This window comes from Natator depressus, chromosome 5 (genome assembly GCF_965152275.1).
Source record: "Natator depressus isolate rNatDep1 chromosome 5, rNatDep2.hap1, whole genome shotgun sequence".
Taxonomy (NCBI): domain Eukaryota; kingdom Metazoa; phylum Chordata; order Testudines; family Cheloniidae; genus Natator; species Natator depressus.
Window position 1 is genome coordinate 13,282,762 of NC_134238.1, and position 27,318 is coordinate 13,310,079.

General features: G+C 45.1%; 1 protein-coding gene across 1 annotated transcript in view; it reads left to right on the forward strand.

Annotated features, from left to right (window-relative positions):
- Positions 1-5,233: 5,233 nt before the first annotated feature.
- The window catches only part of LOC141987199 (elongation factor 2-like), a 34,296-nt gene continuing 12,211 nt past the window's right edge, over positions 5,234-27,318 (forward strand). The window contains 8 exon segments of the mRNA XM_074952318.1: positions 5,234-5,288; positions 13,550-13,764; positions 15,040-15,221; positions 15,694-15,905; positions 19,645-19,826; positions 24,393-24,498; positions 25,093-25,206; positions 26,445-26,583. Coding sequence (XP_074808419.1) covers positions 5,286-5,288; positions 13,550-13,764; positions 15,040-15,221; positions 15,694-15,905; positions 19,645-19,826; positions 24,393-24,498; positions 25,093-25,206; positions 26,445-26,583 — 1,153 coding nt within the window. The 5' untranslated portion in view covers positions 5,234-5,285.

A 27,318-nucleotide genomic window follows, 5' to 3' on the forward strand; every position in this document is an offset into this window, starting at 1 on the left:
TCCAATTCTTTACACATACCCCCTTACGTACATCACACAATAATAATAATGACCAGTATGCTACCAATTTGCATATACCTCCCAAGACACTTTTTAGATACAGATTATGGCAACAGTTGGGGCAATGAGTGTGATGTGAGTGATAGTATGGTATGCCCACTGCCAGTTGGCACTGAGGGACTCCCTGGGTCACAGGGTGCTAATCCTGGTGTGCTAGCTATATTCCTACATTCTGCTTTTCTAAATACCCTTGCACATCCAAAGCTGATTTCTTCTTGGGGCTTTCTGTTGCTCCTCTGGCTTCTGCAACGTATTTGCTTTTGTTGAATGTGTCTAATTTGGGGCATGATCCTACAAGCCCTTCATGGGCAGATATTCAGGGGAACTCAATGGTAGTTCCACATGCAGACAGCTCACATGGTCAAGGTTTTAGGTGGAAAGATGTTTGTTGACAAGGACCTATGCTTTCTATGTGATTGTAAAGCACCAATTACATCTATGGTGCTATATAGATAACATGTTAATAAATAAAATAAATAATATTCTTCATTTCCTGTCTTACATGTTTGTGTAGTGTTGCTCTGGAGTTTTGAAACAGCTACCATGTTCCAACCCAGAGGCTGCTGCATTTCAGAATTAGGTAACAAGCTCTACGTACATGCTTTCTGCACTTCACAGCCTGGTCTGAAGCTTAAATCGTTGATATTCATAAAGGATATTCTTGAATGAAAAGCTGTATGAAAAAATATAAAGTGCCTGTGATGTTATCTAATTAAAATATGACCACATAGATCATTGTTGCTACCACTGTTATATAATTACAACAAATCTTGTACAAAGTGTGGCATGTAAGATGTCTATGGAAAAGTTATGATTTGCTGAATATGATTATGCTATTGGTATGCATGTATCGTTTTTGTATTTGAAGTTGTGAATATTTGCTCTATATTTCTATTTCAAACGTGTTTGCTTCTGAGTAACACACACAAGATATTTAGCCAGTACATTGTGAAGGAACTATTCAAGTTGAATGGCCCATCAAAGAACGCTTAACTCACAATGGACCATGGGAGATGCCTATCTACACTTAATGGACTTTCCTGTAATGGCTTCTACTGTGACTAAGCGAAGCATGCATGGACATTTGACTTGCCCATGTTACTCCAAACACCATCTTGTTCCCTGTAATTTTCCACAGTGAGAACAATGGGTTTCCCTACACTTGGCAGAAGCTATAAAAGGCCCTGGGAACAGCTCCATTTTGCCTCTTTCCTGCTCAAATGTCTGGACTATGGACTTATACTAAAGGAAGCATTCTAACCAAGGGACTGAGGACCTTCCAAAAATTTGGAAGCAACCAGAGACTTAACAAGCCAGCAGTTTATTCCATCACTGCTACGAATGTGATCCAAGAACTTTGCATTTATTGTATGTATTTGATTCTTTTAATCAATTTTAACTCTCACCTCTCTTTCTGTTTTATAATTAAACCTTTAGATATTAGATACTAAAAGATTGGCATCAGCATGATTATTGGATAAGATCTGAGTTGTAGATTGACCTGGCTATGTGGCTGGTCCTTTGGGATCAAAAGAACCCTTTTGTTTTATGAAATTGATTTTAAATAAGTCTAGTGTCTGGGTGTTGAATCCAGGACTGGAATACCTAAGGAGGCTGCATTTCTGACTTCTTGTTAGCCAGTGTGGTGAGACAGAAGTTTACTTTTGTTGCTGGTTTGGTACACCTCATGGAAGAATAACCACCAGTTTTGGGACGTCTGCTGCGGGGAAAGCTGGCACAGGATGGTGGCTGTGACATACCAGGGTACAATCCAAACTAATGAGCAGCTGTGTTACCTCTGCCCTGCAACCTTGAATGCCTTACAATACCTTGCTGAAGTAGTTCCCACTTGGGCCTCTCACAAAAAGCATAACAGCATGCAAGCCACATTCGGGTTACACTCTGGGTTCTCACCAGCCTGGGTCATACTGCAGGATGACCTCAACACACCCCCAATCTTAGATTTTCCCCAGAAATGTAAGTCCTGTACTGCCCAGCCCTCTCCTAGACAGTACAGGTTATATTAGGTCTGTTATTTCTTTAAAAGGAATAATATGCACACAATTTGCCACCCCAAATAGAACTTCCCTGACACTTTAGTTTAAACACACTGGATTAGATAAAACAATACAACAAGTTTATTAACTGCAAACAGATAGAGTTTGAGTATGTACAAGTAGTGAGGCATAAAAATCAATGGTTACAAGAAAAATAAATATAAACCACTACTGGTGCCTAACTTAACAAACTATGTTCAATTCAAAGCAAAGTTTCCTCACCACATGCTCTCAGCAGTCTTATCATCCAAACTTCTTAGGTCAGGATCCCTTCCCCAGTCCAACGGCTGCTTCCTTTATCCCTCCAGGTGCAGTGAGTCGATCGGGGGGGGGGGGTGGGTGAGGAGGGGAAAAGTACCTTGGGGTGTCTGTCCCCCGGTCTGAAGAATATTTCCCTCTGGGTACCTGGAGACAAGAAGTCTACAGGGAAGGATGTTCCCTGCTACTTTTTTCTCACTTTTTGAGCTTCCTTTGTTTCCCTTCCTGTTTGATGACTCTGATTATGGCTTAAATTCAAATTAAGCAGAGCACACATTCCTTTGTTTAAGACAGACCTGTTTGCCAACCTCAGTTTGGAACATGTGTTAATAACACCATACAGAGACGTCTTATCATTTCACACACAATGTTGCCACACATATTTTAACAGGATTATATTGATAGGCAAATGATGAGTTTTCAAATGACACTTTACAAGGTGTACTTTGTACAAAGATTATTACAATAGTGAGTAGGATGTGACTAAAGGGGTATATTCTGGCGGAGCTGGGTGGTGGGGGTAAGGTGGGAGGAAGCTCATACCAGAGACAGTGGTGCCGGAACAGGGGGGGCCAGGGGGCCACGACCCTCCCACTTTTCAAAAGTGGAAGGGCCTGGCCCATCCACTTTTCACCACTGCGAACCATGTCCCCTTCCCCTCCAGGAATAGCTGGGTACCAGGGGCGAGCTGGTATGGGAGGGAATTGGGGGGGGGGAAGCTGGCACGGGAGGAGAATGGGGAGAAGGTGGAATAGCTGGGTACTGGGGCAAAGCTGGCATGGGCAGAGGGCAGGAGGAGGGTGGAATAGCAGGGTACCGGGAGAGCTGGCACGGGAGAGAATGGTGGGGAAGCTGGCATGAGATGGGAACTGGGGGAAGGTGGAATCGCTGGGTACTGGGGGGAGCTGGCACGGGAGGGGAAACAGGAGAAGGTGGAATCGCTGGGTACCAGGGGGAACTGGCATGGAAGGGGACAGGGGGAACTGGCACAGTAGGGGAACAGGGGGAAATGGAATCACTGGGTACCATGGAGAACTGACACGAGAGGGGAACCTGGGGAGCTAGCATGGGAGGGGAAACAGGGGAAGGTAGAATCGCTGGGTACCGGGGGGAACTGGCACTGGAGCTGATGCAGGGAACTGGCGCAAGAGGGGAACCAGGGGAAGGTGGAATCTCCTGGGTACCGCGGGGACCTGGCACGGAAGGGGATGGGGGGGAGCTGGCACAAGAGGGGACAATGGGGGGGTGAAGGGAACTGGCACAGGAGGGGAACCAGAGAAAGGTGGACTCGCTGGGTAGCACGAGGAGCTGGCATGAGAGGGGACAGGAAGAACTGGTATGGGAGGGGAACCAGGGGAAGGGGAATTCACTGGGTACCATGGGAAGCTGGCATGGGAGGGGATGGGGGAAACTGGCATGGGACAGGAACCAGGGAAATGTGGAATTGCTGGGTACCGTGGGGAGCTGGCATAGGAGGGGATGTGGGGGGGGGAACAGGCACGACAGGGGAACCAGGGAAGGTGGAATCGCTGGGTATGGAGGGAGCTGGCATGGGACGGGAAAGGAGACTGGCACGGGAGGGGAACTAGGGAAGGTGGAATCGCTGGGTACTGGGGGGAGCTGGCATGGGAGGGGACAGGGGACAGGCACTGGCACGGGAGGGGAACTGGGGAAGGTGGAATCGCTGGGTACCGGGGGGAGCTGGCATGGCAGGGGATGGGGGACTGGCACAGGAGGGAAACTGAGGAAGGTGGAATTGCTGGGTACCGGGGAGAGCTGGCACAGGAGGGGACGGGAGGGGACAGGGGACGGGGGAGCTGGCACGGGAGGGGACAGGGGATGGGGCACTGGCAAAGGAGGGGAACCAGGGAAGGTGGAATCTCTGGGTACCGGGGGCAGCTGGCACGGGAGGGGACAGGGGATGGGGCACTGGCAAAGGAGGGGAACCGGGGAAGGTGGAATCGCTGGGTATTGGGGGGACTGGCACCGGAGGGGACAGGGGATGGGGCACTGGCAAAGGAGGGGAACCGGGGAAGGTGGAATCGCTGGGTACCGGGGGGAGCTGGCAAGGGAGGGGACAGGGGATGGGGCACTGCCACGGGAGGGGAACTAGGGAAGGTGGAATCGCTGGGTACTGGGGGGAGCTGGCATGGGAGGGGACAGGGGACGGGCACTGGCACGGGAGGGGAACTGGGGAAGGTGGAATCGCTGGGTACCGGGGGGAGCTGGCATGGCAGGGGATGGGGGACTGGCACAGGAGGGAAACTGGGGAAGGTGGAATTGCTGGGTACCGGGGAGAGCTGGCACGGGAGGGGACGGGAGAGCTGGCACGGGAGGGGACGGGAGAGCTGGCACGGGAGGGGACAGGGGATGGGGCACTGGCAAAGGAGGGGAACCGGGGAAGGTGGAATCGCTGGGTATTGGGGGGACTGGCACCGGAGGGGACAGGGGATGGGGCACTGGCAAAGGAGCGGAACCGGGGAAGGTGGAATCGCTGGGTACCGGGGGGAGCTGGCACGGGAGGGGACGGGGATGGGGCACTGCCACGGGAGGGGAACCGGGGAAGGTGGAATCGCTGGGTACCGGGCAGTACCGTGGGAACCATTTGAGGGATGCTGAAACCCACTGAACCAAAGTAACCCTCTGTATCTGACGGGAACCGCTTCAAGGCAGGGCTGCTCCTGCATCCCCAGCACCTCTGCTACCGGGGGACGCCGGCACTGGGCGCGGGGCAGCCGGCGCAGTCCCGAGCCCCGCGGGCAGGCGGGCGCTCGCGCGCGGCTGTGTCGCCCCGTCCCGAATCTCCCTGCTCCGGGCCCGTCTCCGCCTGGCTCGGTCTCGGCTGGGGCGGAGGCTCCTGAAGCGCCGCGGCAGCCGGGGGTTGGGGCGGCGTCGGAGCCACCCGCCGCCATGGTGAGTGCCCCCGGGGCGGCAGGGCGCCGCGCCTCCCGGAGCCGCGCCGCCGTTGCTCCGGGGCCTGAGGAGAGGGCAGTCGAGGCTGGGCGCGGCCATTTTCCCGGCGGGGTCCCTGACACCGCGGCGTGTCTGTCCTGGGGCGGGCGGGGCCTGGGGGGCTGCTGAGTCCCCCCTGCGGTCCCGGGGTCCCCCCGAGCGGGATCACCCCCCTGAGAGCCCGCCCCGGGGCTGCTGGAGCCTCAGAGTGGGGTGGGAGCTCTACGGGGTGGGGACCCTCCCAAACGGCTGCTTTGAGCCTGCCTGCCGCTCGTGCGGGCGTCCCAATGCTCCGAACTGCCCCTGACTCCGGATTGGGGCTGTTGACACCGTGCTATTGCTCCACCTCGCTTCCGGGTTCTCTTTCGGACCCCCTGATAATCCCTGTTGTTCCCATCAAGGTGGCAGGCCTGTGAGTCAGGCCGCAGAGGGAAGTGCTGCTCTGTTTTTTAGGGGGTGCTGGAGGTCATGACACACGCCAGGACTTTGTTGTGTGTTGTACCTTTTGCCCATCCTTCCTTGAGCCACACGTTCCCCCTACGGTTCTGGAGTTAAATGATGGCTGGCGCAGGTAGAGAGGGGTTTAGAAGCATGGACAGGTAAGGGAGGTAAAAGGTACCCCACCCTTTGAGGCAAGATCTGAAAGGGGTTTGGGGCGTGTCAGTACACATCCTGTGTTATACCTGGTCAGATCTGTTGTGCCTGAATCAGATCGTCTGGGTTTTCCTAGGAAATTGGAGGCACGGCTGGGTGGTTGTTGTTTTTTTAAAATTTATTTGTGTTTATTTTGTTGGCAAGCGGGCCCTATTACTCTAAATAGCACTGGCTGTTAATAATGTATCTCATCTCTGCTGAATATTTTTATCATAGGGATCAGTCTGTAATGAGCCTGGTTCTGTGATAAATAAATGCCATCTCCATTTTGCTCTTTTCTTTAATGTTGTTAAGATATCACAGTTCAGTCCTTCTATTTCTGTAACTTTTTGGGGGGGCGTGACAATATGTACACCTTTTACTGCCTTGTACCTCCCTTACTTGTGTCTACAGACATCAGTGATAAGTTTAGATGGGGTGTGTACATATTTACTTTATGTCGCTGTCTGTTCCTGACTTGAAACTGAGTTGTGGGTCATTCCTCCCTGCCTTACAGTGGGGATCTAAACACTTCCAAGCGAAGAGGGGGAAGCTTGTTATGGGGGGATGGAGGTTGATTCTCCCATGTCCCGGTGCTGCTGAGAGCCGGTGAGAAGCACTGCTGCAGTATGTGCAGCCAACATGATTCATGTAGTTGTCCAGGAGTGATTCTGCTTTCCCACAGTTGTGGCTGTAAAATTTCTGGGTTTTGTTGAAAATCTGCTGTATTTTACTTGTGGAAGGGAGAAAAATACTCTACATTTTTGGATTGCCTTTTCACCTGCCCTGTCTCCATACTATTAAGCCCCAGCTACTCTGTTGCAAGCTGGACCTACGTTTTGTGGCAGGATTCTTTTCTATGGCAGTCTGGTGCAGCATACTGGAAATTCAGCAGCAGCTTTGTTTAAATGTAAAACAAAATCCTGTAAATTAATTGAATATAAAGAATAACACTTTTTATGCTGTGTCCATATTTCCAGTTTTCTTTATGCCAAAAATTTTCGTATGAGGAATATGTTACTGTAACATAGAATTTGTCAGGAGTGGTTTTAGAGGTTTTTACAGTTGAGTAAGGTTTCAGTTGGGGCTTTTGGGACACAATTTGGGAGGAATGTGAGTAGTATATGGCTCGATAGCATTCATCACCATGTATTTTTGACAGGTTTCCACGCCCCATTTTGGGCTTATGTCCCGCCCTCAGTTTCCATTTACTTTGGTGTTGAGGTTTGGCGCCGTCGGCCATTTTGAAATTTTTTTTTCTTATTTTTTATGTTTGGTCAGGGAAATGTTGCGTGATTGTGCTTTGATGCGTTTGGTTGATTATTTAAAGGAAAAGGTTGAAAGAATAGAGTGAGAGAGCTTAAAGGAAATGAGTTTTTTTTAAAAATAAAGTTTTGGTTAGGTTTAGAGTAGGGTTGGGCAAACTACGGCCCGCGGGCCAGATCTGGGCCATCAGGGCTTTGGATCTGGCCTGCGGCGCCACGGGAGTGCTCCCAGAAGCGGCTGGCACCATATCCCTACAGCCCCTGGGGGAGGGCTCTGCATGCTGCCCTAGCCTGCGGGCACCGCCCCCCACAGCTCCCATTGGCCAGGAATGGGGAACCGCAGCCAATGGGAGCTTCGGGGGAGATATCCACAGGTGAGGGCAGCGCGCAGAGTGCTCTGCTGCCCCCTTCCCCAGGGGCCGCAGGGACGTGGTGCCGGCCGCTTCCATGAGCGGCGTGCAGTCAGGGCAGGCAGGGAGCCTGCCCTAGCCCCGGTGTACGCCGCTGCCACCGTGGAGCCACTCCAGGTAAGCAGCGCCGGGCCAGAGCCTGCACCCTGAACCCCTCCTGTACCCCGCACCCCAGCCCCTTGCCCTGAGCCCCATGCCACACCCCTCCTGCACCCCAACCTCCTGCCCTGAGTCCCCTCCCGCACTCCACACCCCCTCCTGCACCTCAACCCCCTTCCCTGAGCCCCCCCATACACCCCGCACCCCTCCTGTGCCCCAACCCCTTGCCCTGAGCCCCTTCCTGCATCCCGCACCCCCTCCCACACCTCAACCCCCTGCCCCAGCCCTACATTCATGGCCCTACATGCAATTTCCCCACCCAGATGTGGCCCTCGGGCCAAAAAGTTTGACCACCCCTGGTTTAGAGGAAAAAAAGAAAAGAAAGATTGTTTGGTTAGTTTAGTAAGGAGAGATGATTTTAAAGACTAGAAAGAGAGGAAAAATAAGCACAGGGCAAAGAAAAAAGGATTTAGAGAATAAAAAAAAATTACACAATAAGAGAGTCTGTGTTACTGAACACGTGCAGAGTGAAACATCCTACCCCAGCAACTGCCGATAGTGAAATGATAACTGTTCTGGGAGACGAACCTTGGGAGCTATCCCCGCCTCTTGGTGGACCAATCAGAAGCTGTTTTACAGCTACGTCATAGAATGCACTTTTTGAGCCAGTCCTTACATGACAAGATTTTAAAACAAGAGCCTTTCAGAAATGGGCTGTTGCAGAGTGGATTATTTGAAAAACTCTAGCCAGTGAGCATTTGACCATGTAGAATCATAGAATATCAGGGTTGGAAGGGACCTCAGGAGGTCATCTAGTCCAACCCCCTGCTCAAAGCAGGACCGATCCCCAATTAAATCATCCCAGCCAGGGCTTTGTCAAGCCTGACCTTAAAAACTTCTAAGGAAGGAGATTCTACCACCTCCCTAGGTAACGCATTCCAGTGTTTCACCACCCTCCTAGTGAAAAAGTTTTTCCTAATATCCAACCTAAATCTCCCCCACTGCAACTTGAGACCATTACTCCTTGTTCTGTCATCTGCTACCCCTGAGAACAGTCTAGAGCCATCCTCTTTGGAACCCCCTTTCAGGTAGTTGAAAGCAGCTATCAGATCCCCCCTCATTCTTCTCTTCCGTAGACTAAACATCCCCAGTTCCCTCAGCCTCTCCTCATAACTCATGTGTTCCAGTCCCCTAATCATTTTTGTTGCCCTCCGCTGGACTCTTTCCAATTTTTCACATCCTTCTTGTAGTGTGGGGCCCAAAACTGGACACAGTACTCCAGATAAGGCCTCACCAGTGTCGAATAGAGGGGAACGATCACGTCCCTCGATCTGCTGGCTATGCCCCTACTTATACATCCCAAAATGCCATTGGGCTTCTTGGCAACAAGGGCACACTGTTGACTCGTATCCAGCTTCTCGTCCACTGTAACCCCTAGGTCCTTTTCTGCAGAACTGCTGCCTAGCCATTCGGTCCCTAGTCTGTAGTGGTGCATTGGATTCTTCCGTCCTAAGTGCAGGACTCTGCACTTGTCCTTGTTGAACCTCATCAGATTTCTTTTGGCCCAATCCTCCAATTTGTCTAGGTCCCTCTGTATCCTATCCCTACCCTCCAGTGTATGTACCTCTCCTCCCAGTTTAGTGTCATCTGCAAACTTGCTGAGGGTGCAATCCACAGCATCCTCCAGATAATTTATGAAGATATTGAACAAAACCGGCCCCAGGACTGACCCTTGGGGCACTCCACTTGATACCGGCTGCCAACTAGACATGGAGCCATTGATCACTACCCGTTGAGCCCGACAATCTAGCCAACTTTCTGTCCGCCTTATAGTCCATTCATCCAGCCCATACTTCTTTAACTTGCTGGCAAGAATACTGTGGGAGACCGTGTCAAAAGCTTTGCTAAAGTCAGAGAACAACATGTCCACTGCTTTCCCTTCATCCACAGAACCAGTTATCTCGTCATAGAAGGCAATTAGATTAGTCAGGCATGTCTTGCCCTTGGTGAATCCATGCTGACTGTTCCTGATCACTTTCCTCTCCTCTAAGTGCTTCAGAATTGATTCCTTGAGGACCTGCTCCATGATTTTTCCAGGGACTGAGGTGAGGCTGACTGGCCTGTAGTTCCCAGGATCCTCCTTCTTCCCTTTTTTAAAGATGGGCACTACATTAGCCTTTTTCCAGTCATCCGGGACTTCCCCTGATTGCCATGAGTTTTCAGAGTTAATGGCTAATGGCTCTGCAATCACATCCGCCAACTCCTCAATGTGTTCAAAGCCACGTATTTTTTCCAACTGCGACTTTAATATCGGGAGCCTAGACACAACAGCCATGTTCTTTTACAAGACTCCCACAGATGCCAAGAAGCCTGAATTGCCTATGGGTGCTCCAGCTCATGTTCAGAAGAGAAGACCCATTTACACTTATTCTGCTAAAGAGGCAGCACCGGTACTGAACCCCGCAGTTCATCCTGAAATTGAACTGAAGAAACAGGAAGACTTTATGGAGTGGGAGGTGCTGGGGCAGAAGGGCGGGGGTAGGAAGAGGCAGGGGGAGTGGGTGGAAGGGGTGGGGCGGGAAGAGGCGGTCAGGGTGGGGGAAGGGGTGGAGTGAGGGCGGGGCCTGGGGCAGAGTGGGGGGTCAAGCACCCCCTGGGAACTGGGGAAGTTGGTGCCTCTGCCTCTTTCATATCCAGAACATTTATAGACCCTTATAAGGGATGTTTGTAGTTGTATGTTAAGTCTCTTTTTAAAGATGTAATTTATAACAGTTGGGCATATTTGGAAATAAACATTTAATTCCAGAATTCTTGGATCCTCTGGAGATAGTGGAAAGGAATGTTTGTCTCCTAAACCATCTAGACATGTCATAACTTAAATTGTCTGCAAACCATTATGTACGTTGTCCTGAGAAAGTTCTCTATGGGAACCCTACAGGGTGGTTCTGTCTTCTACTCGTTTCTCTTCTCTCTCTAGACTTTATTCCTGGATATTCTCATCTGCTTTTGTAATTTCTACTTTAGTCTTTATGCTGCTGATTTATAAGTCCCTCTTCCTGTCTTCGCAAAAAGAAAAGGAGTACTTGTGGCACCTTAGAGACTAACCAATTTATTTGAGCATAAGCTTTCGTGAGCTACAGCTCACTTCATCGGATTCCTGTCTTGTATATCTAACTTTGTTCGTTTGACTTATATAGCTGAAGTTTAGGGCCAGATTCACTCCAGTTTTGTTGATTTTGCCAGTGTAACCCTGCTGCAGGCTACCTTTATACATTGTAAGCAAAAAAGGCACAATTTTAACTTCTTTGTTTTCTAAAATCCTTCCTAGGCCAATTTTAAGAAAATGAGAATGTAATCAGTTGTGATTATATTTCCATAAATGCATTACTATCACTGATTGCAATGATACATAGAAACACAGTAATGTATTCTTCGGCTTATGAGAAGCTAGTCTTCACTGTAAGTTTTAGAAGGACTTAGAGGAGTCTGCCCAGGGGAGCATGACCAGCAGCCCCCCTCTTACTCTCTCCACATATTGAGCAGTAGTGAGAAAGCTTGTAATGGACAAACTATGGAAATCTCCAGACCCTTGGGGCTCCTTTCCTAAAGTAGCTAGCGCCAACCACAGCCAAGGCCACAGAGTTTAAGTCAGGGCTTTCCACTTCTCTTATGTTCCACCTTCTACGGACACACACACTTGAAACAGAGGGATCTGCCCTGGTTATTGGACCAGTGGCCTCTCCTCCCCATGGGAGACAGAAGCCAGGAGGAGCCTCCCAGGTCTTCTGACACCAATATTCACTCAACTCTGAAGCTTGACATCTGGGAGCCTGCTTCTCCACTCAGTGACTTCAGTGGAACTACACTAGCAACTCCCCTGGAATTTTTTCCCCTGACTTCCACTGGTTGTTGGTCCCCTTCATCCCACCCTGACCCTGCCTAACTTCACTCTTCTGCTGTTGTGTTTATCTCCTTTCCCATCTACCACTCTCCTCTTTTCCCTCTACTGTTTACGTACCCCCTTCTTTACCCCTTCAACCACTCCCCCCAAAGCAATAGTAATATAAATATTAAAAATGAAAAAGCAGACAAACCCTTAGAACTGACATTCCATGTGTGTGGGATTAACTGGGTCACTTTGCTTGTATGCTGTATGCCTTTCTTGTGCTGTTATTAATTATTAGCATGGCAGTAGCATCTGAGGCCCCAATAAGGGACTGGGGCTCAATTGTGCTTGGCATTGTACAAATATACAACAAAGACAGTCCCTGCCCTGAAGAGCTTGTCCTACATCTGTTTTTCGTCTTTTCAGATCTCTTTGGGATAGGGACTGTATCTTCCTATATGTTTTTACAACACTTAATACAAAGCCCCCTTCCTGGTTGGGCCTTAGGTTGCTACTGTAATATAAATAGTGATGTTGGAAATACATGGCATTTCAAATCTGCAATGTACAAATCTTCTCACTGATATCAGTGTAACTCAAATTATAGGAACTGCTTTAACACCTTTTAGAGAACACCCAGTCGTGTGAAAGAAGTGTGTGAACTGTAATTATGTTTATTCAAGCTGACAACTAATATTGAAAAACTAAACAGCTGCATGGAAAGCAACTGTGTTAAAGCAAAGAATACAGAAAATTTAAGGCCATGTCTACACTACCACTTATGTTGGCAAAACTTGTGTCATTCAGGGGTGTGAAAAAACTCCCCCCCCACCCCCAAGCAACATAAGTTTTGCCAGCATAAGCACTTGTGTGCAGAGTGCTTCTGCCAACATAGCTACTGCCTCTTGTTTAGGTGGTTTTATTATGTAGACAGGAGAGCTGTGCTGCTGTAAGTTCAGTAGTGTAGACATGGCCTAAACAGGTAATGTGACTCTGACCCTTATTTCAAAAAATAAATAATCAAAACAAATATAGTATCATTGTATCAATCCAATCCAAATTCCCTTTGTCCGAAAATCCTGGTTATCTGAATCCATGCGCATCCCCATGTTAGTCACTAGAACTTCTGCTTATCTGAATGCCCAGTTATCCAAAAGCTTTGGATGTCCCCCAGGCCCTTTGGATAAATGGGAGTATACTGTACATTGTTTGCATGTGTATGTGTAGAAATAACTTTCTACTTATATAAGCATTGTATTGGGGGGGAAGTGGCAAACCAGGTATGTTCTGGAGAAAATAAATGACAAAGTTCAAGGAAATAAAGATACAATATTTACATAAATTAATAAAGTGGCTTAGTGTAGGCCTGGCCTAGATTCCTATGACATGCAAGTAAGGGTATTTACAATATAGAAGGAAAGGGTTTAATTAGTAAGAGCACATCTCATAATACTTTTGTTTGTTAGTTATCTATAGCCACACATGTGTTCCACCTTAACTCTGTATCTCCTGACTTGTGAGAAATAGGAAGGGATCACATTGGGCCAGCTTATGCTGCCTCAGCAAGTTGATACATTTTTTTAAGAAGTTGCCAATTTGTATTGTGAAATCAAAGTAATTTTTAAAACGAAGTTTCTAGCCTTTATAGTTACAAAAACTATCTGCAAAATGTGAACTGAGTATATCTCAATGCTGTGATATCTGTAACAATAACTCAGAGAGTTTGGAACTACTCCATTCAGCTCTCTTGTATTTGAACTCTGAAGCCTAATGGTGATGATTTAAAATGTCACAATTAACAATAATACAAAATAGGCAATTTTTGTGAGGGGAAATGTGTATGTAATTTGTTTCAGATGTCATTGAAGTATAAAATACAGTACTGTCCTATAGAAGTCTTCTATAACACTGGTTCTTTCCCCGCCTCAGGTGAATTTCACTGTAGACCAGATCCGAGCGATCATGGACAAAAAGTCCAATATCAGGAACATGTCTGTGATTGCTCATGTTGATCATGGCAAATCGACACTGACAGACTCTTTGGTATCTAAAGCAGGTATCATTGCTTCAGCCAAAGCTGGTGAAACACGATTCACAGACACGTGGAAAGATGAACAAGAAAGATGTATCACAATCAAGTCTACGTAAGTACCATAAAGTTATTTTTAACCTTTGTCTGAATCTTGTAATGCAACACTGTAAAACTGCTCCTCACAACCCTGCACACACTCAGATTTTTTGAGAATATTCATACATGGATTAATGTTATTGTTAATAAAATTAATGTTAATAGGCCATGCTATCTGATGACTATATCACCATACTTTGCTGAAAGCATAGTAGCGATTATTTTCAGAATTCCTTACCTACAGAAGATACAAATGTTAGTCAGTTGAATTAATAAAATGAATATAGCACTATCAAAGCATTGCTACGTCAATGCTAGGACCTTTAATTTACAGGGTAGTTGGGGATATCTTATTTGTTAATTATTTGCTGTTCCACTTGTTTCTTTTGAGCCAATATGTCCTGCAGCTATGCTTCTTGAATTGAGAATACATATTATATCCTCCATACAGATGTTGTGATCTTTATTTTTTAAAGTGCTAAATCATCAAGTGGATTCTTACGGTTGCACTCTTCTCCTAATATAATATTTTCTATTTGTTACTAGAAACAGCACACATTTAAAATGAAACCCACTAATTGACATTTCATTCTTTTTCTTCACTTGTGCACGTAGAATTTAAATTGAAATACTTTGATGGCTTTTAGTTTTAAGAATCTAATAGGAATGTTTTTAAATTATTTTAGTTTGTAGATAACTTGTAGGTAGTGCTAATTATATTAGAGTTATTTTTGTAACAAATACTTTTGTAAAATGGACGATATCAGTGTTCATCTTATAAACAGCATGTAGTGGTCTCTCCTACTTGCTCTGGGCCAGATTCTGACACTTTTACTCATAATGAGCAGTACCTTATTCTGAGTAGTTCCTTTGATCTTAACAGGATTACTTGCAGCAGAGTAAGATACGACTCATTGACCAGAAGTGGCAGAATCTGACCATTTGTGATTATTGAGAATAGCATCTTGACATGTGACGTATGACTCCGTGCAATGGTTTCAACCATTTGAAAATAAGTTTGTAGAGCAAGTGATTTGGGCCAGGACTACAGTGTTATAGCATGACAACTATCCTGCTATGTTGGTCTTGAATCAAAACAGAAATTCCTTACAGCCAGAGCAAAATGTTGGATCCCAAGAATTCTGTGAGCCCAAAAATAGTGTTGAGTAGTTCCTCTTTCATTTTCCTTTAGTTTATGTACATCATGATGACTGTGTTTTTTACAGAGGAGCTACAGGAGACTCCATAATATACATTTTAAATTACTGAAATAAAATGTTCTTTCTTGTAGGGCAATCTCTCTGTACTATGAACTCTCGGACAATGACTTGGCCTTTATCAAAGAGTACAAAGATTGTTCGGGTTTTCTTATTAATTTAATAGACTCTCCTGGACATGTAGATTTCTCCTCTGAAGTTACAGCAGCTCTTCGTGTCACTGATGGTGCCCTTGTAGTTGTTGACTGTGTTTCAGGTGAGTGTGCTTTAATTAAAAGATTTTGCTGCATCATTAAAGAGCCTGGTGGGTGACTTAATGCACTGGCCTTCTTGCTTTGAAGGTTTAGTTTCAGTTTGGAACTAGACTGAAAGTGAATTGATGGTGGGTCTTAGTCCCTAGCATGTTCTCCTGTTCACACCACGAGGGATGAATCTGACCCAGGCTCTGTGGGTGAAGTGTAGAGTGGCTGGGAAGTGAAATCCATCCTCCAACCCAGCATCAGAATGCCAGGCTGCTGCTCAGACTCCCCATTTCTCCCCACAGCTTTTTACAATTGCTATCCCAGTTTATAGACTGGAATAATAGCTGCAGTCTGTCCCTGCCAATTGCACGAAGCACTGAGGCTACACAAGGAATTTCTGTGCTGGGATTCTCTGGCCAGTTTATATAGCATAAAGTGGCCTTAGCAGACTGAAGAATCTGAACCATTGACTTTTTTTCCTCTTAGGGGTGTGCGTTCAAACAGAAACTGTTCTGCGTCAAGCAGTTGCTGAGCGCATCAAGCCAGTACTGATGATGAACAAGATGGATCGTGCTCTGTTGGAGTTACAGCTAGAACCAGAGGAACTTTATCAGACCTTCCAGCGTATTGTGGAAAGTGTCAATGTCATCGTTTCCACCTATGGAGAAGGTGAAACTGGACCGATGGGTAATATTATGGTAAAGAAAAGTCAAGTTTTTGCTTTAAATGATACCAAGAATAAATATATCCAGAAGCTTCTGTGGTAGTTCACACTTCCTTACCAGGATCCTGTCGCAAACATGTTTGTAGATTTTGTATAGGAGAATGAATTAAAATATTTCCACAGTGGAAGCTGGCAGTTTCCTGAACTCAAGATCCTCTGGCCTACCCCCTGAAGATACCTCTGATCAGCCCCCTGCCACCTGTATTGTTTCATCCTCATGCAGAACAGGAAATATATGAGAGAGGGGAACCAGTTGAGAAAGGAAGCAACTAGAAATCAGGAGCTGAAGGGGGAGAAAAGGTAGCAGGAGGGCATCAGAGAGATAGTGGGGAATAGATGGAGCAACAGGAGGGAAGACAGCTTGAAGAAGAGGAGAGAAATGTAGATACTCCTAAATGCATGTTTGGACATTAAAATATTGTGAATTTTAAAGAATTTCAGGGTCAGCATTTCTTCTGCCTTTGAGAGAAGAATAAGGTGTAGACATAGGCATAGCCTTGGGGTTCACACCAAGGACCAGGAATTAGGAGATTTGGATTCTTTTGTTGATTTTGCTATTTAACTCATTTATGATGCTGTGCAAGTCACTTCCTTTGCTGTGCTTCTGTTTTCCCATCTGAGGATAACAATATTTCACTACCTCACAGTGATCCTGTGAGGCTCCTTTAATAATTATACGTGAAGCCCTTCAAAATCATCAGATGGCAGCTGGTATTAGAAGTTTATAACATTTTTGTGGCACACAAACTGGATTTGCTGTCCTCTGATCGACCTAATTAGGCTATTGGGAGCTAAAATCATTGACACTGTAATAATATGTTGAATGAAAGCTGTTCTATCTGGTGCTTGACATAGATGTATGAGTATTATTCCCATTTTGCACTTAGGAATAGCAAGTCATGGAGAAATGATGCGACTTGCCCAAGGTTACAGTCAGTATGGAAGAGTTTAAAATATAATCCTGACTATTAGTCCTGTGTTCTAATCACTAGATCATGCTGCAGTAAGTATTGTGTAATCAGTTTCATACATTAGCTCTGAGACAAGCTAGTTCTTTATAGCCACACATTTCAGACCTGGATTCCTAAAGTTTAGCTTCTAAATCCATATTTAATTTTAGAAGCCGCCAACTTTGAAAATTGTTACCTCAAAGAACTAACTTGTCTTGCAGCTAACTGATAAAACTGACGATACCCATGTCACATTTTGGGGTTCAGACCAATGAGAGATAGTATCTTCTTCTGCCCTGTAACTGTAGGTGCCTTAAATGCTCTGCTGCTATGGTTCACAGCTTGCACACCAACAGCCAGCAAATATGCAGTTCCCTGAATATCTGTGTGCTCTGCAGCCCTTGTACAGTACTCTGCTCCCACCAGTCTGCCTACAACACAACAGCCGCACTGTGGTCTCCACCAGCCTGGGTTATTACTTGCAGGGTGACCCCAACACACCCCCAGGCCCTAATTTCCCCAAAAGTGTGTGCCCTGAAATGTCCAGCCCCCTCCTGGAATATTTGGAGGCATAATAAGGTTCATTGCTCCTTTAAAGAGTCAAAAGCATAGCAGCTTGTTGCTGTAACTGGAGTTAATAATCACATCAAGTCAAATACAGTATGGGGTTGATTTAGATTTTAGACTAAAAGGTCAAACAAGTTTATTTAATCAAAATGGAGGTGTTGAATTCAAATATAAGGGATAAAATCAAAATGGTTACAAGCAAAGAAAAGTAAAATATGCTTTCTAGTGGCTAAGACTTAATTCAACAAGCTATAGCCTTAGTTCCAGGTAGATTTCTTACTTTTTTTTTTCTTTCCAGCCACGGCTGACTTTCAGTCAAGACCTTCCACAGAAGTACAAGGTGCTAGTTCCCCTTGTCTTTCTCAGTAAAGGGTCTTTGCCTAAGCAGATTTCTCATCTATATTCAGTTCCCAGAGTCTTCAACCCCTTGGTTGAAGGACCCATCTTTCTGAGATTGCAAGAGCTCTGTCCCTTTGTATCTGTGCAGTGATGGAAGCCAAGATGGTGTCTTCTTCTCCCCTTATAGCTTCCCCAACTCACTGTTTTGTCTCCAGACTCAGGATAACCTCATGTTGTTCTTCCCTAACTGTGGAGTTCCCATCCCCCTGCTTATTTGTATGTAAATGAGGCTTTCATTATATTTGGTCACACCTTGCTTAATTTCAGCAGTGACAGGTAGATAGCTGCCTTCCCGCCTGTCTGGGGGAGAACCTGTTTTTGTCAAAACTTTAAACATAATGAGTGTTCATAACTCCTCCATGCAGTGTTAATACTTACATTTCACAATTATGTGAAAGTTAATGACACCCTGGTGATTAATAAGAGACCTTCCTTGAGACACTTATTATAATACAGCAATATTGTACAGACGTTCCCCGGGTTACGCTAACCCGACTTACGCAAATCCGCATTTATGCACGATATGCTATGCATCCGATGAAGTGAGCTGTAGCTCACGAAAGCTCATGCTCAGATAAACTGGTTAGTCTCTAAGGTGCCACAAGTACTCCTTTTCTTTTTTCTTTTTACGAATACAGACTAACACGGCTGTTACTCTGAAACCTGTCATTTATGGAGAAAGTTCCGTAAGCTAGAAATAGGAGGGTTGTTGGGGTTTTTTTGCGTAATGGTCAGAGATACGTTTCCGACTTATGAAATATTCGAGTTACGCAACGCGTTCCGGAACGGAACACTTGCGTAAGTCGGGGAACGTCTGTATAGAGTCAGGTGATTAAATTACTTATCATTTGAGATTTAGACTTCCTGTCTCTATAGTCCAGTAAATCATTGAAATGTATTCTCAGATAAAGATCCTTTTCTCCTTCTAGGAAGGGACGCCATGTTGTCTGGTGAAAACTTCATGCTGATTCCTCCCCAACTGGTGATAATTGAGTCATTACCTCCTCCCCTTGTTAGCTTGATGGTTTTGTTTACCTTTTGAATAAATGCACCTTCATTGGCTCTGTCTGATGGCCAGGCTGCTCAGACAAACAAATACATTGGTCCGTTAGGGCAGACTGGGCTTATGCACTGCTTGCCAAGCACATAACTCTAGCATATAGTCATAACTTTCTACGCACCCGGTACCTATATCATGCAAGAATGTTAATGATCAGTGAGTTATTAGTTTTGCACTGATATCTTACGCAACATCATAATCTGTATCTAAAAGGTAACAGTGTGTTAGGTGTAGTAAGTATGTCAGGCCTGACAAGAGCTGCTGCAAAGAGTACTGAACCACCAAATGGCCTCTGTCGCAACCTATTACATCATGGTCTGGAGGTTAGAACGAGGGCTTATTAGCTAGGATTGTATCCTAGGCTCTTCCACATTGGGGTTCAGTGGAGCTGCAGATATCTAGCCACTAAAAATCAGACCACTTTGCCTAAGTTTAGGCACCCAGGTTTCAACTTCCAGAGGTAATTCAATATCAAATATTCACAGAAATTCATGGAAATATTTGGAAGGCTTTAAACAAACTTTTTGCTGTAGATATCTTTGTAAAATATAATCAAAACTTTTTGGGTGTAATTGGATTAGCAAAATGGGACAAAATAGAACTCTTGCTTCAAAGTAAGATCCAACAAGACCAGTCTTGTCAAGATTACGGATTATTGTGGGAGCCTCAGTCACATGCTACATCCCACTGAAAGCAAAGTATCTTGTCACCTGCATTAACTATCTTTCTGTTTTTAGACTGATCCCCTTATTGGTACTGTTGGGTTTGGCTCTGGTTTACATGGCTGGGCATTTACTTTGAAGCAGTTTGCTGAGATGTATGTGGCCAAATTTGATGCCAAAGGTGAAAAAGCACAACTCCCTCCAGCCGAACAGTCAAAGAAAGTAGAAGATATGATGAAAAAGCTTTGGGGAGAAAAGTGAGTGATGAAATACACATGTATACACAGGCACGTGCTTAGATACCACAGTGATAGGCTGTTCAGGAATAGCTTAATGAAGTGTATATATTTAGCACAGTGGCTTAGTTCCCCCCCCCCCTTAGGGCCCTTTAAGAACTCATAGTTAGGACCCTATCAAATTCGCGGTCATGAAAAATGTGTCACGAACCATGAAATCTGATCTTTTGGGTACTTTTACCCTATACTGTAAAAGTATACAAAAGTATACAGCATTTCTCAAACTGGGGCTCCTGACCAAAAGGGGGTCACAAGCCTATTGTCAGGGGATTGCAGTATTGCCACCCTTACTTCTGCACTGCCTTCAGAGCTGGGTGGCCAGAGAGCAGCAGCTGCTGGCTGGGTGTCCAACTCTGAAGGCAGCACTGCCACCAGCAGCAGCCCAGAAGCAAGGGTAGCATGGTATGAACGCATCCATGAAATTTGCTATTTATGCCATGACCAACTTGCAAAAATGTGTGATTACTCCACAATTTAAGTGGACCCCTTCTTATAGTTCAGAGTAGTTCAACCAGTACCCACAAGGGGTCCCATTTATTTACTCCACAGGGTACTCACTGGCCCTCCAGGCCCCAACCGCAGTTCAGTCTCTCTCTCTCTCTCAGTAGTCCAAAATACCACAGTGTATTTGAAAACAGAACACAGACTCTCACTGTCTTGACCCCAGTTTCAGCTAGGCACAGCCCCATCCTTCCTGAGGATTCTGTCTGCTTCCCATTACCTCTTGCCTGGAGTCTGTCCTTCTCCGCAGGCCATTCCAGGTAGGCCTTTGCTATCTGTCCCCTGCTTCTTGGGCAGGATCTCTCCTTGCCTTGAAAGCTTTCTCCTGAACTTCCCTGGCTTAGTATCAGGCTTCCTGCCTCTAGCAGTCTCAGTTGCTCTCTCATCCACCATCCCCAGCAGTTGCCTGCTGCACTTTATATAGAAGTCCCCTGAGTTCTGTTAGGTGGGGCTCATCTTGTAATCAGGGCTGGCTTAGCCCCAGGCTCTCCTGCCCCTGGGCAAGGCACCCTGTTCCAGTATACATATTTAATCCAGACAGTTTGTGGAGAAGTAGCTTATGCCTTTACAAAAAATAAATGTTAATGAGCAGCCTGAAGAACTAGACATAGTTAACATGTATGGCTCAACAATATGTCTGTGTGCATGTGTGTGTGTATATATAAAACTATTAGGAATACTACACGTATGTGATACAAATATATTCCAGAGGGGGATTCTGATGGCATAAACCATGGTGGGGTGGGGGAGAGAGAGAGACTGGATTGTTGCCAGAACTTTAGGATGGAGTTTGCTTTTATTACAATGTGTGGATAAAATGAATGTGCAGCAAGTTAGATTATGGGCCTAATCCAAAGCCCACTGAAATCAGTCGCAGTCTTTCTACTGAATTCAGAGGGCTTTGTGTTACCCAGGGTTTTCGGAACCCAAAGCAGTGGTAACTTAAATGTTTCTCTCCAGGCAGTGTCAGGAATAAATCAATGGGGACACAGTTCCTCCGTCTGCTAAATGATTGGTACAAACCAGAGTGCTTTTTTCTCAGGTCTTAAACACACACACATATATGCTGTAGTGGTAGGGTCAGAGTATCCCAAATATTATAGTTACCCAGTGTTTGAAATGGTTTCACATGATCAACAGCTAGGCTTCCGGGGGGCCTCCTTTTGTCCAGCTGCTGGGGAGTTTAGGTGTCAACTCTTTGCCCGAAGAAAAGCTTCTTTGGACTGTTCCAAAGTGTATTCTTTTGCTTAATTTTTTTATAGCTAGCTTAAACAAAGCATAACTCATAGTGACTCCTAGTGGGTCACCATACTAATCCCTAGTGGGTCACCAATTTTCTTAATTTTAGCAAACTACTCATTATTTCTTATTAAAGCATTTCTGGTATTTCTAGTTATAACAACAATAAAATTTATATGTCAGGAGCACTTAAAACCAACGTTGGCTGTCCAACCATTCTTTTCATTTTCATGATATATTACCTTTTTGTCCCATCCTCCAATTCTGATTAGCAAAATTGCAATCATGCAGCTGTTTGGCCTTGCCTCTCAGAGCCCTAAAATTATTTCTAGCTATGTGGTATTTGGTTTTCAGCTATAAGTCACTGGACACACAAAATGGCTGACTTCAGTAATATCAAGTTCTGGGGTTACATTTGGACCATGCCTTATAGCAGGAGGAATAATTATGCACAGATGAATTATAACTGCATTGTTTGGAAGTTACAGGCTAATTATTAGAAGATGTATTAATGCTTAGAAAGAAATTTTCAGGTTAAAGGCACTACGGAAGTGCGAAGTCCTTTACAGATGTTAAATAAAATCTAATATTACTCCATAACTAGGGCTATACCAAATTTCACAGCCATGGAAAACACATCATGGACCATGAAATCTAGTCTTTTATGTTTTTACCCTGTACTATACAGATTTCATTGGGGAGACCAGGGTTTCTCAAATTGGGGGTCCTGACCCAAAAGAGAGTGCAGGGGGGTCACAAGTGTATTTTAGGGGGCTCGCAGTATTGCCACCCTTACTTCTGCACTGCCTTCAGAGCTGCTGCTGACTGAGGGTCCATCTCTGTATGCAGCAGCGCAGAAGTATGGGTGGCAATACCATGCCATGCCATCCTTACACTTCTACGCTGCTGCTGGTGGCAGCTCTGCCTTCAGAGCTGGACTCCTGGCCAGCAGACGCTGCTCTCCAGCTGCCCAGCTCTGAAGGCAGCACCACCGCCAGCCGCAGCACAGAAGTAAGTGTACAGTACTGTGACTCCCCCACAACTCCTTTGTGGGTCAGGATCTCTACAATTACAAAATCCTGAAATTTCAGATTTAAAAAGCTGAAATCATGAAATTTACAATTTTTTAAATCATATGACCGTGACATTGACCAGAATTGACCGTGAAATTGGTAAGGTCCTATTCATGAGATAAGCAAGTTTATGGGGATATTTAGCATAGAGTTGAGGTGATTTATCCAAGATAACAAAAGGTATTTTAGGTAGACGCAGGAGTTCCCGGCACCCAATTCTTTGCTCAAGCCACTAGACCAATTTCGGTGATTGAAAATACAAATCTAATCCCAGTGCATGGGTATCTCTTACAAAACAAAAACACTTGCTTCCTGTACTTCTTTTATCCAAAGCAACTAACTCTTCTCCCTATGAATGTAACAGCTCTGAAATGTTCCAAGTAGGAATCTCTCCTTTTCCTACTATTTTAGTGCCCTGTACATAATTCAAGGTGTTCCACACTGAAGCACAGTCTTGTTCTCAGAAAGTGATTGATCAGTAGAAATCTTGAAAAGTTTTCAAACCATGGATGATTATCATCTCTTCAAATACTTTTCCTCCAAAGTTCAAACCGGATGAGTAAAGCACCTTAAATCAGTGGCGGATTAACGCCCAAGGGCCCTGGCCTATCTGGGCCCCCCCAGAGGGGCACTGGAACCTGTTGTAGTAGGAAGAGAGCCTGAGACATAAGCCCTTGTATTAGAGGCCTGGTATGAGGCAAGATCTGCTTACAAAATTTGGCAAGAACAGGGCTAATAATGCAGAAGTACACATTCCTAAGAAATGCTAAGCATAGAGTACTTATGCAAACATATTCCGATATTAGGTGGTACCAGAACATCCCAATATTAAGGATGGTATAAAAACATTCCCCAAAGATAACAGGAACACACTGGCCCCTTCTTAAGGATAAGGCTAGGATGACTGTATGTAATAGAGATGTTTTAATTGAACCAACATGTACAAGGTGATGGGTAATAAATAGCCATGTCAGGGGGCAGTAACTAACTATGTCAGAGGCAGTACTAACTTGCTTGTATCAGGGTATAAAGATGTATCTCAGAGGGAATACTTTTGTCCAGCCGAGGGGGGAATGGAAAGTCCCACCATTAACTGAGCTGTGTCCATTGTCACAGGCATGTCTTAGTATTCTTGTCAAGTCTGTCAGGTGCTATTACCGTGCTTTGTTGACAGTAAACCTGGCCTGGTGCCTTAACGGATCTTGTGGTCATTGGGCTGTTTGCTCAAGGTCTGCTCTGCCGGATGTCTGCGCAGAGCTGGGGCAGTACACAGGGAGAACACACACATGCAGCCGAACATCTAACCACACCTGTGTAAAAGTGGGGGTGGGGCCACTGGTGCCAGAATAGTAGCTCTACCCCTGCTCCTTTTCTTCCCCCCTGGGGCTACACCCATTGGCCCAGCCGGAAGTTGGAGCTGGGCTGTGGTAAGAGCCACCAAGGGAGCTCGGGCCGCTGTGGGGAGCCCCAGACCTTCCACCTACCTGGGCAGGGGCTGGGGTGCCTGAGAGCAGCCCCCAGCCCATGTCCCCACTCCCCGGGGCACGTTGCCCAAGGCTACTACACCCATGTTAAAAAGTCGGCAGGCCATGGCCACCCTGGCCCACCCAGTTCTGATGCCCTTAGGCCCCCGGAGTGTGGGAGGCCCAAATGTTCTTTGTGCCCAGGGCCCAAATAAATCTTAATTCGCCTCTTCCTTCAACTTTTTATTTAGATATTTTGATCCAGCAACCGGAAAATTCAGCAAATCAGCCACCAGCCCAGATGGAAAGAAATTGCCACGGACGTTCTGCCAGCTCATTCTGGATCCCGTCTTTAAGGTAAAACAAAAAGTTAATCTGTAGCTGCCCCAACTGGCATTTTCATCCGGTGGTACAAGTGTAGGATTCAGCCTAGAAAAAGACAGAGGCTCACTCACCAAACCCGGGCTCCATAAGCTGGTTATTTGTACAGCACACACTATGTATGCAGTCCCTGCCTTCCAGAATTTATGGTCTAGGTAAACTACATACAACAGCATGAAGGAGAAAGAAGGCAACACGAAGTCTGAAAGAGGAATGGAATGTGGCACAGGTCTTGTTGTTCTCCATTTAAAAAAAATTGTTAGTGCAGTGAATTTGTTTTAATATACAAAGGAAATTATTTTGGTGTTATCCAAATCAAAGGTTTAGGAATTATCTTTCATTGGGAGGTTTAGAAAATACATTTGGTGTGACTGTCATCTTTCAGATCTTTGCTGGAAATCATGAATTTTGTTTTTTATACAGAACAAAGAATTATTAAATAAAAACCTAAATTTGGAGACCGTGAGGACATTTTCAATCTGCATGTTACAGATCCACTATTTACAGCAATATGTTGGAACAGATTTAAGATGTATAATGGTAAATCTTTTACCACACTTTCCTCTGTAGGTCTTTGATGCTATTATGAACTTTAACAAGGAAGAGACAGCCAAGCTGATAGAGAAACTTAACATCAAGCTGGATGCTGAAGATTGAGACAAAGAAGGCAAACCACTTCTGAAGGTATTTTAAAAAGATTTAATGCAATAATTCAGTTTGACTTTTTTCCTTTAACCCAATAGTCAGGATTAATGGAGTTGCAACATTTGCTGCTGGTCCCCTTCTATTTTTGCTACACAGCACAGCCTTCTAGAATACTTTATGGGTCTTAGAAGGACCTACCTTACTTGTCAGTTGCAAATCTCAAAGTTTATCAACTAATCATAGGGGGCAAACAAAGACAACCTTGTGTATCTAGAGTGCCACAGTTCACAATAAATTATCTGGAAGTGTGAGCCCTTGAGATATGTGAACAGGATTTGAGTCTGATACTGTACAACCAAACAAAGGCATATTGGTTAAGAGGGAGAGAACGTAGATTGCACATTCAGGTAAATAAATAACTGAAGAAAACTACTAATGCAACATATATATATTTTGCATCAGTTGCCTTGAGAACTATAACTTTTTCAAAGTTGCCTCTGCACATTCCCACATATGGGATGTGCTAACTTGTCCATTGAGCTTTGAGAAATGTCTAGAAAAGCAGTGACTATTGGGACCTCACAGGTACCATTTTGCAGCACTTAGTGTTCAGAGCAGAGGCTGTAAGAAGCTTTATCTCAGTTCTTCTGCTAAACCCCAGAATCCTTAAGGGTATAAGACTCCATGGAAGAGGGAAAGGCAGGCGGGTAGTGTGGCTGTGCAGAGCCAGCCGTCACAAAGAGCTGCAATTACTATTACTGTAGAGCACAGAATTAATAACTCCTAAAAATGTCACGAATAATGGTGTAATTGGGTCTCCTTTCTACAATTTTCCACAACTGATTAGTTAAATTTGATGGCAAAACTACACATAGAAAAGTTACAGTTATACTCATGGTTTGTCAATAAACATTAAAACTGCTGCTTCCATTCACAGCTTCAGAGTTTAATGTGGCCCGAAGCATAGCTTCCTCCTGAAATGTAGTGCACCAGCTTGAAAAAACTGAGTTTTCAGAATGCTCCATTTGAATAATTCAAATGTTAATTATTTTCATTAAAAAAGAAAAAAAAACAGGCAATGAGTGGAATAACTGCTTAATTAGATTAAAGTCTTTTGAACTTTTAAATGGTCCCAGGAGAGCTTTGATTAGTTGTCCTGGTTTTTGCCCCAAATTTTTGCTAGTGTGTAGAAGGGCATTAGTTATTTCTGGGGTCAGTTGTTATGTTTATCACCTCAAATAAAGTTTCAGTGAGGATACAACATTTGTGTTCCTCAGGCTGTGATGCGCCACTGGCTGCCTGCTGGAGATGCCTTGCTTCAGATGATCACCATGCACCTGCCTTCCCCTGTAATGGCACAGAAATATCGTTGTGAACTTCTGTATGAGGGGCCACCTGACGATGAAGCTGCTATGGGTAAGGAGGGAGCTCTTTGACTTTGCAACTCTAACTACACAATGCCCATAGCAAAGATAAAAATACGTTGTTATACACATCGGATGGAATAAAACTGACTAGCTGACAAGCCACATAAATCTGGCTCAGAGTTGGTTATTACATTGTGCTGGCCTTTTCTTTATTTAATTTGTTCCATTACTCTGTTTGTATGGTGCCTAACACAGTGGGGCTCCAAACTGGTTGAGGTCTCGAAGTGCTACCACAATACAATTGTTCAGTAATAATAATTCAGTGTTTTCATGCTGCTGCACAATCCACTTTACCTCCTTATGTGCTGGATGGTCTTGTGTGTGAAACTGCACTCTTTAATTCAGTCTCTGAGAATACATGGGTGGGATGAGTTTGGAGGATGATGTGCACTTAACCCTTGGATGTACAGCACGAAGCAACACAACAGCAAGTATATCACTGCACCATTATCTAATATGGAATCCTGCTTTCCCACCCGAGACATGACGTGTTAGGGGGCTGTGCACCCGCTCGGACTCTTCCAGTCAGTTACCCAGGCTGGATTAGTTCAGAGCACATACCCACTTTGTGGATTTTTGATTTATTAAATCACTTCTTTAGTTGCTGGAATTCATGCACACTCTGGCTCCATATAAGAGTCTTGATAGGTTTTCTTGCCTCTATTCAGGAGGCGCTCTTTCCTGGAGTTGGGTTTGTACTTCAGATGGTTTCTCCCAAGCAGGT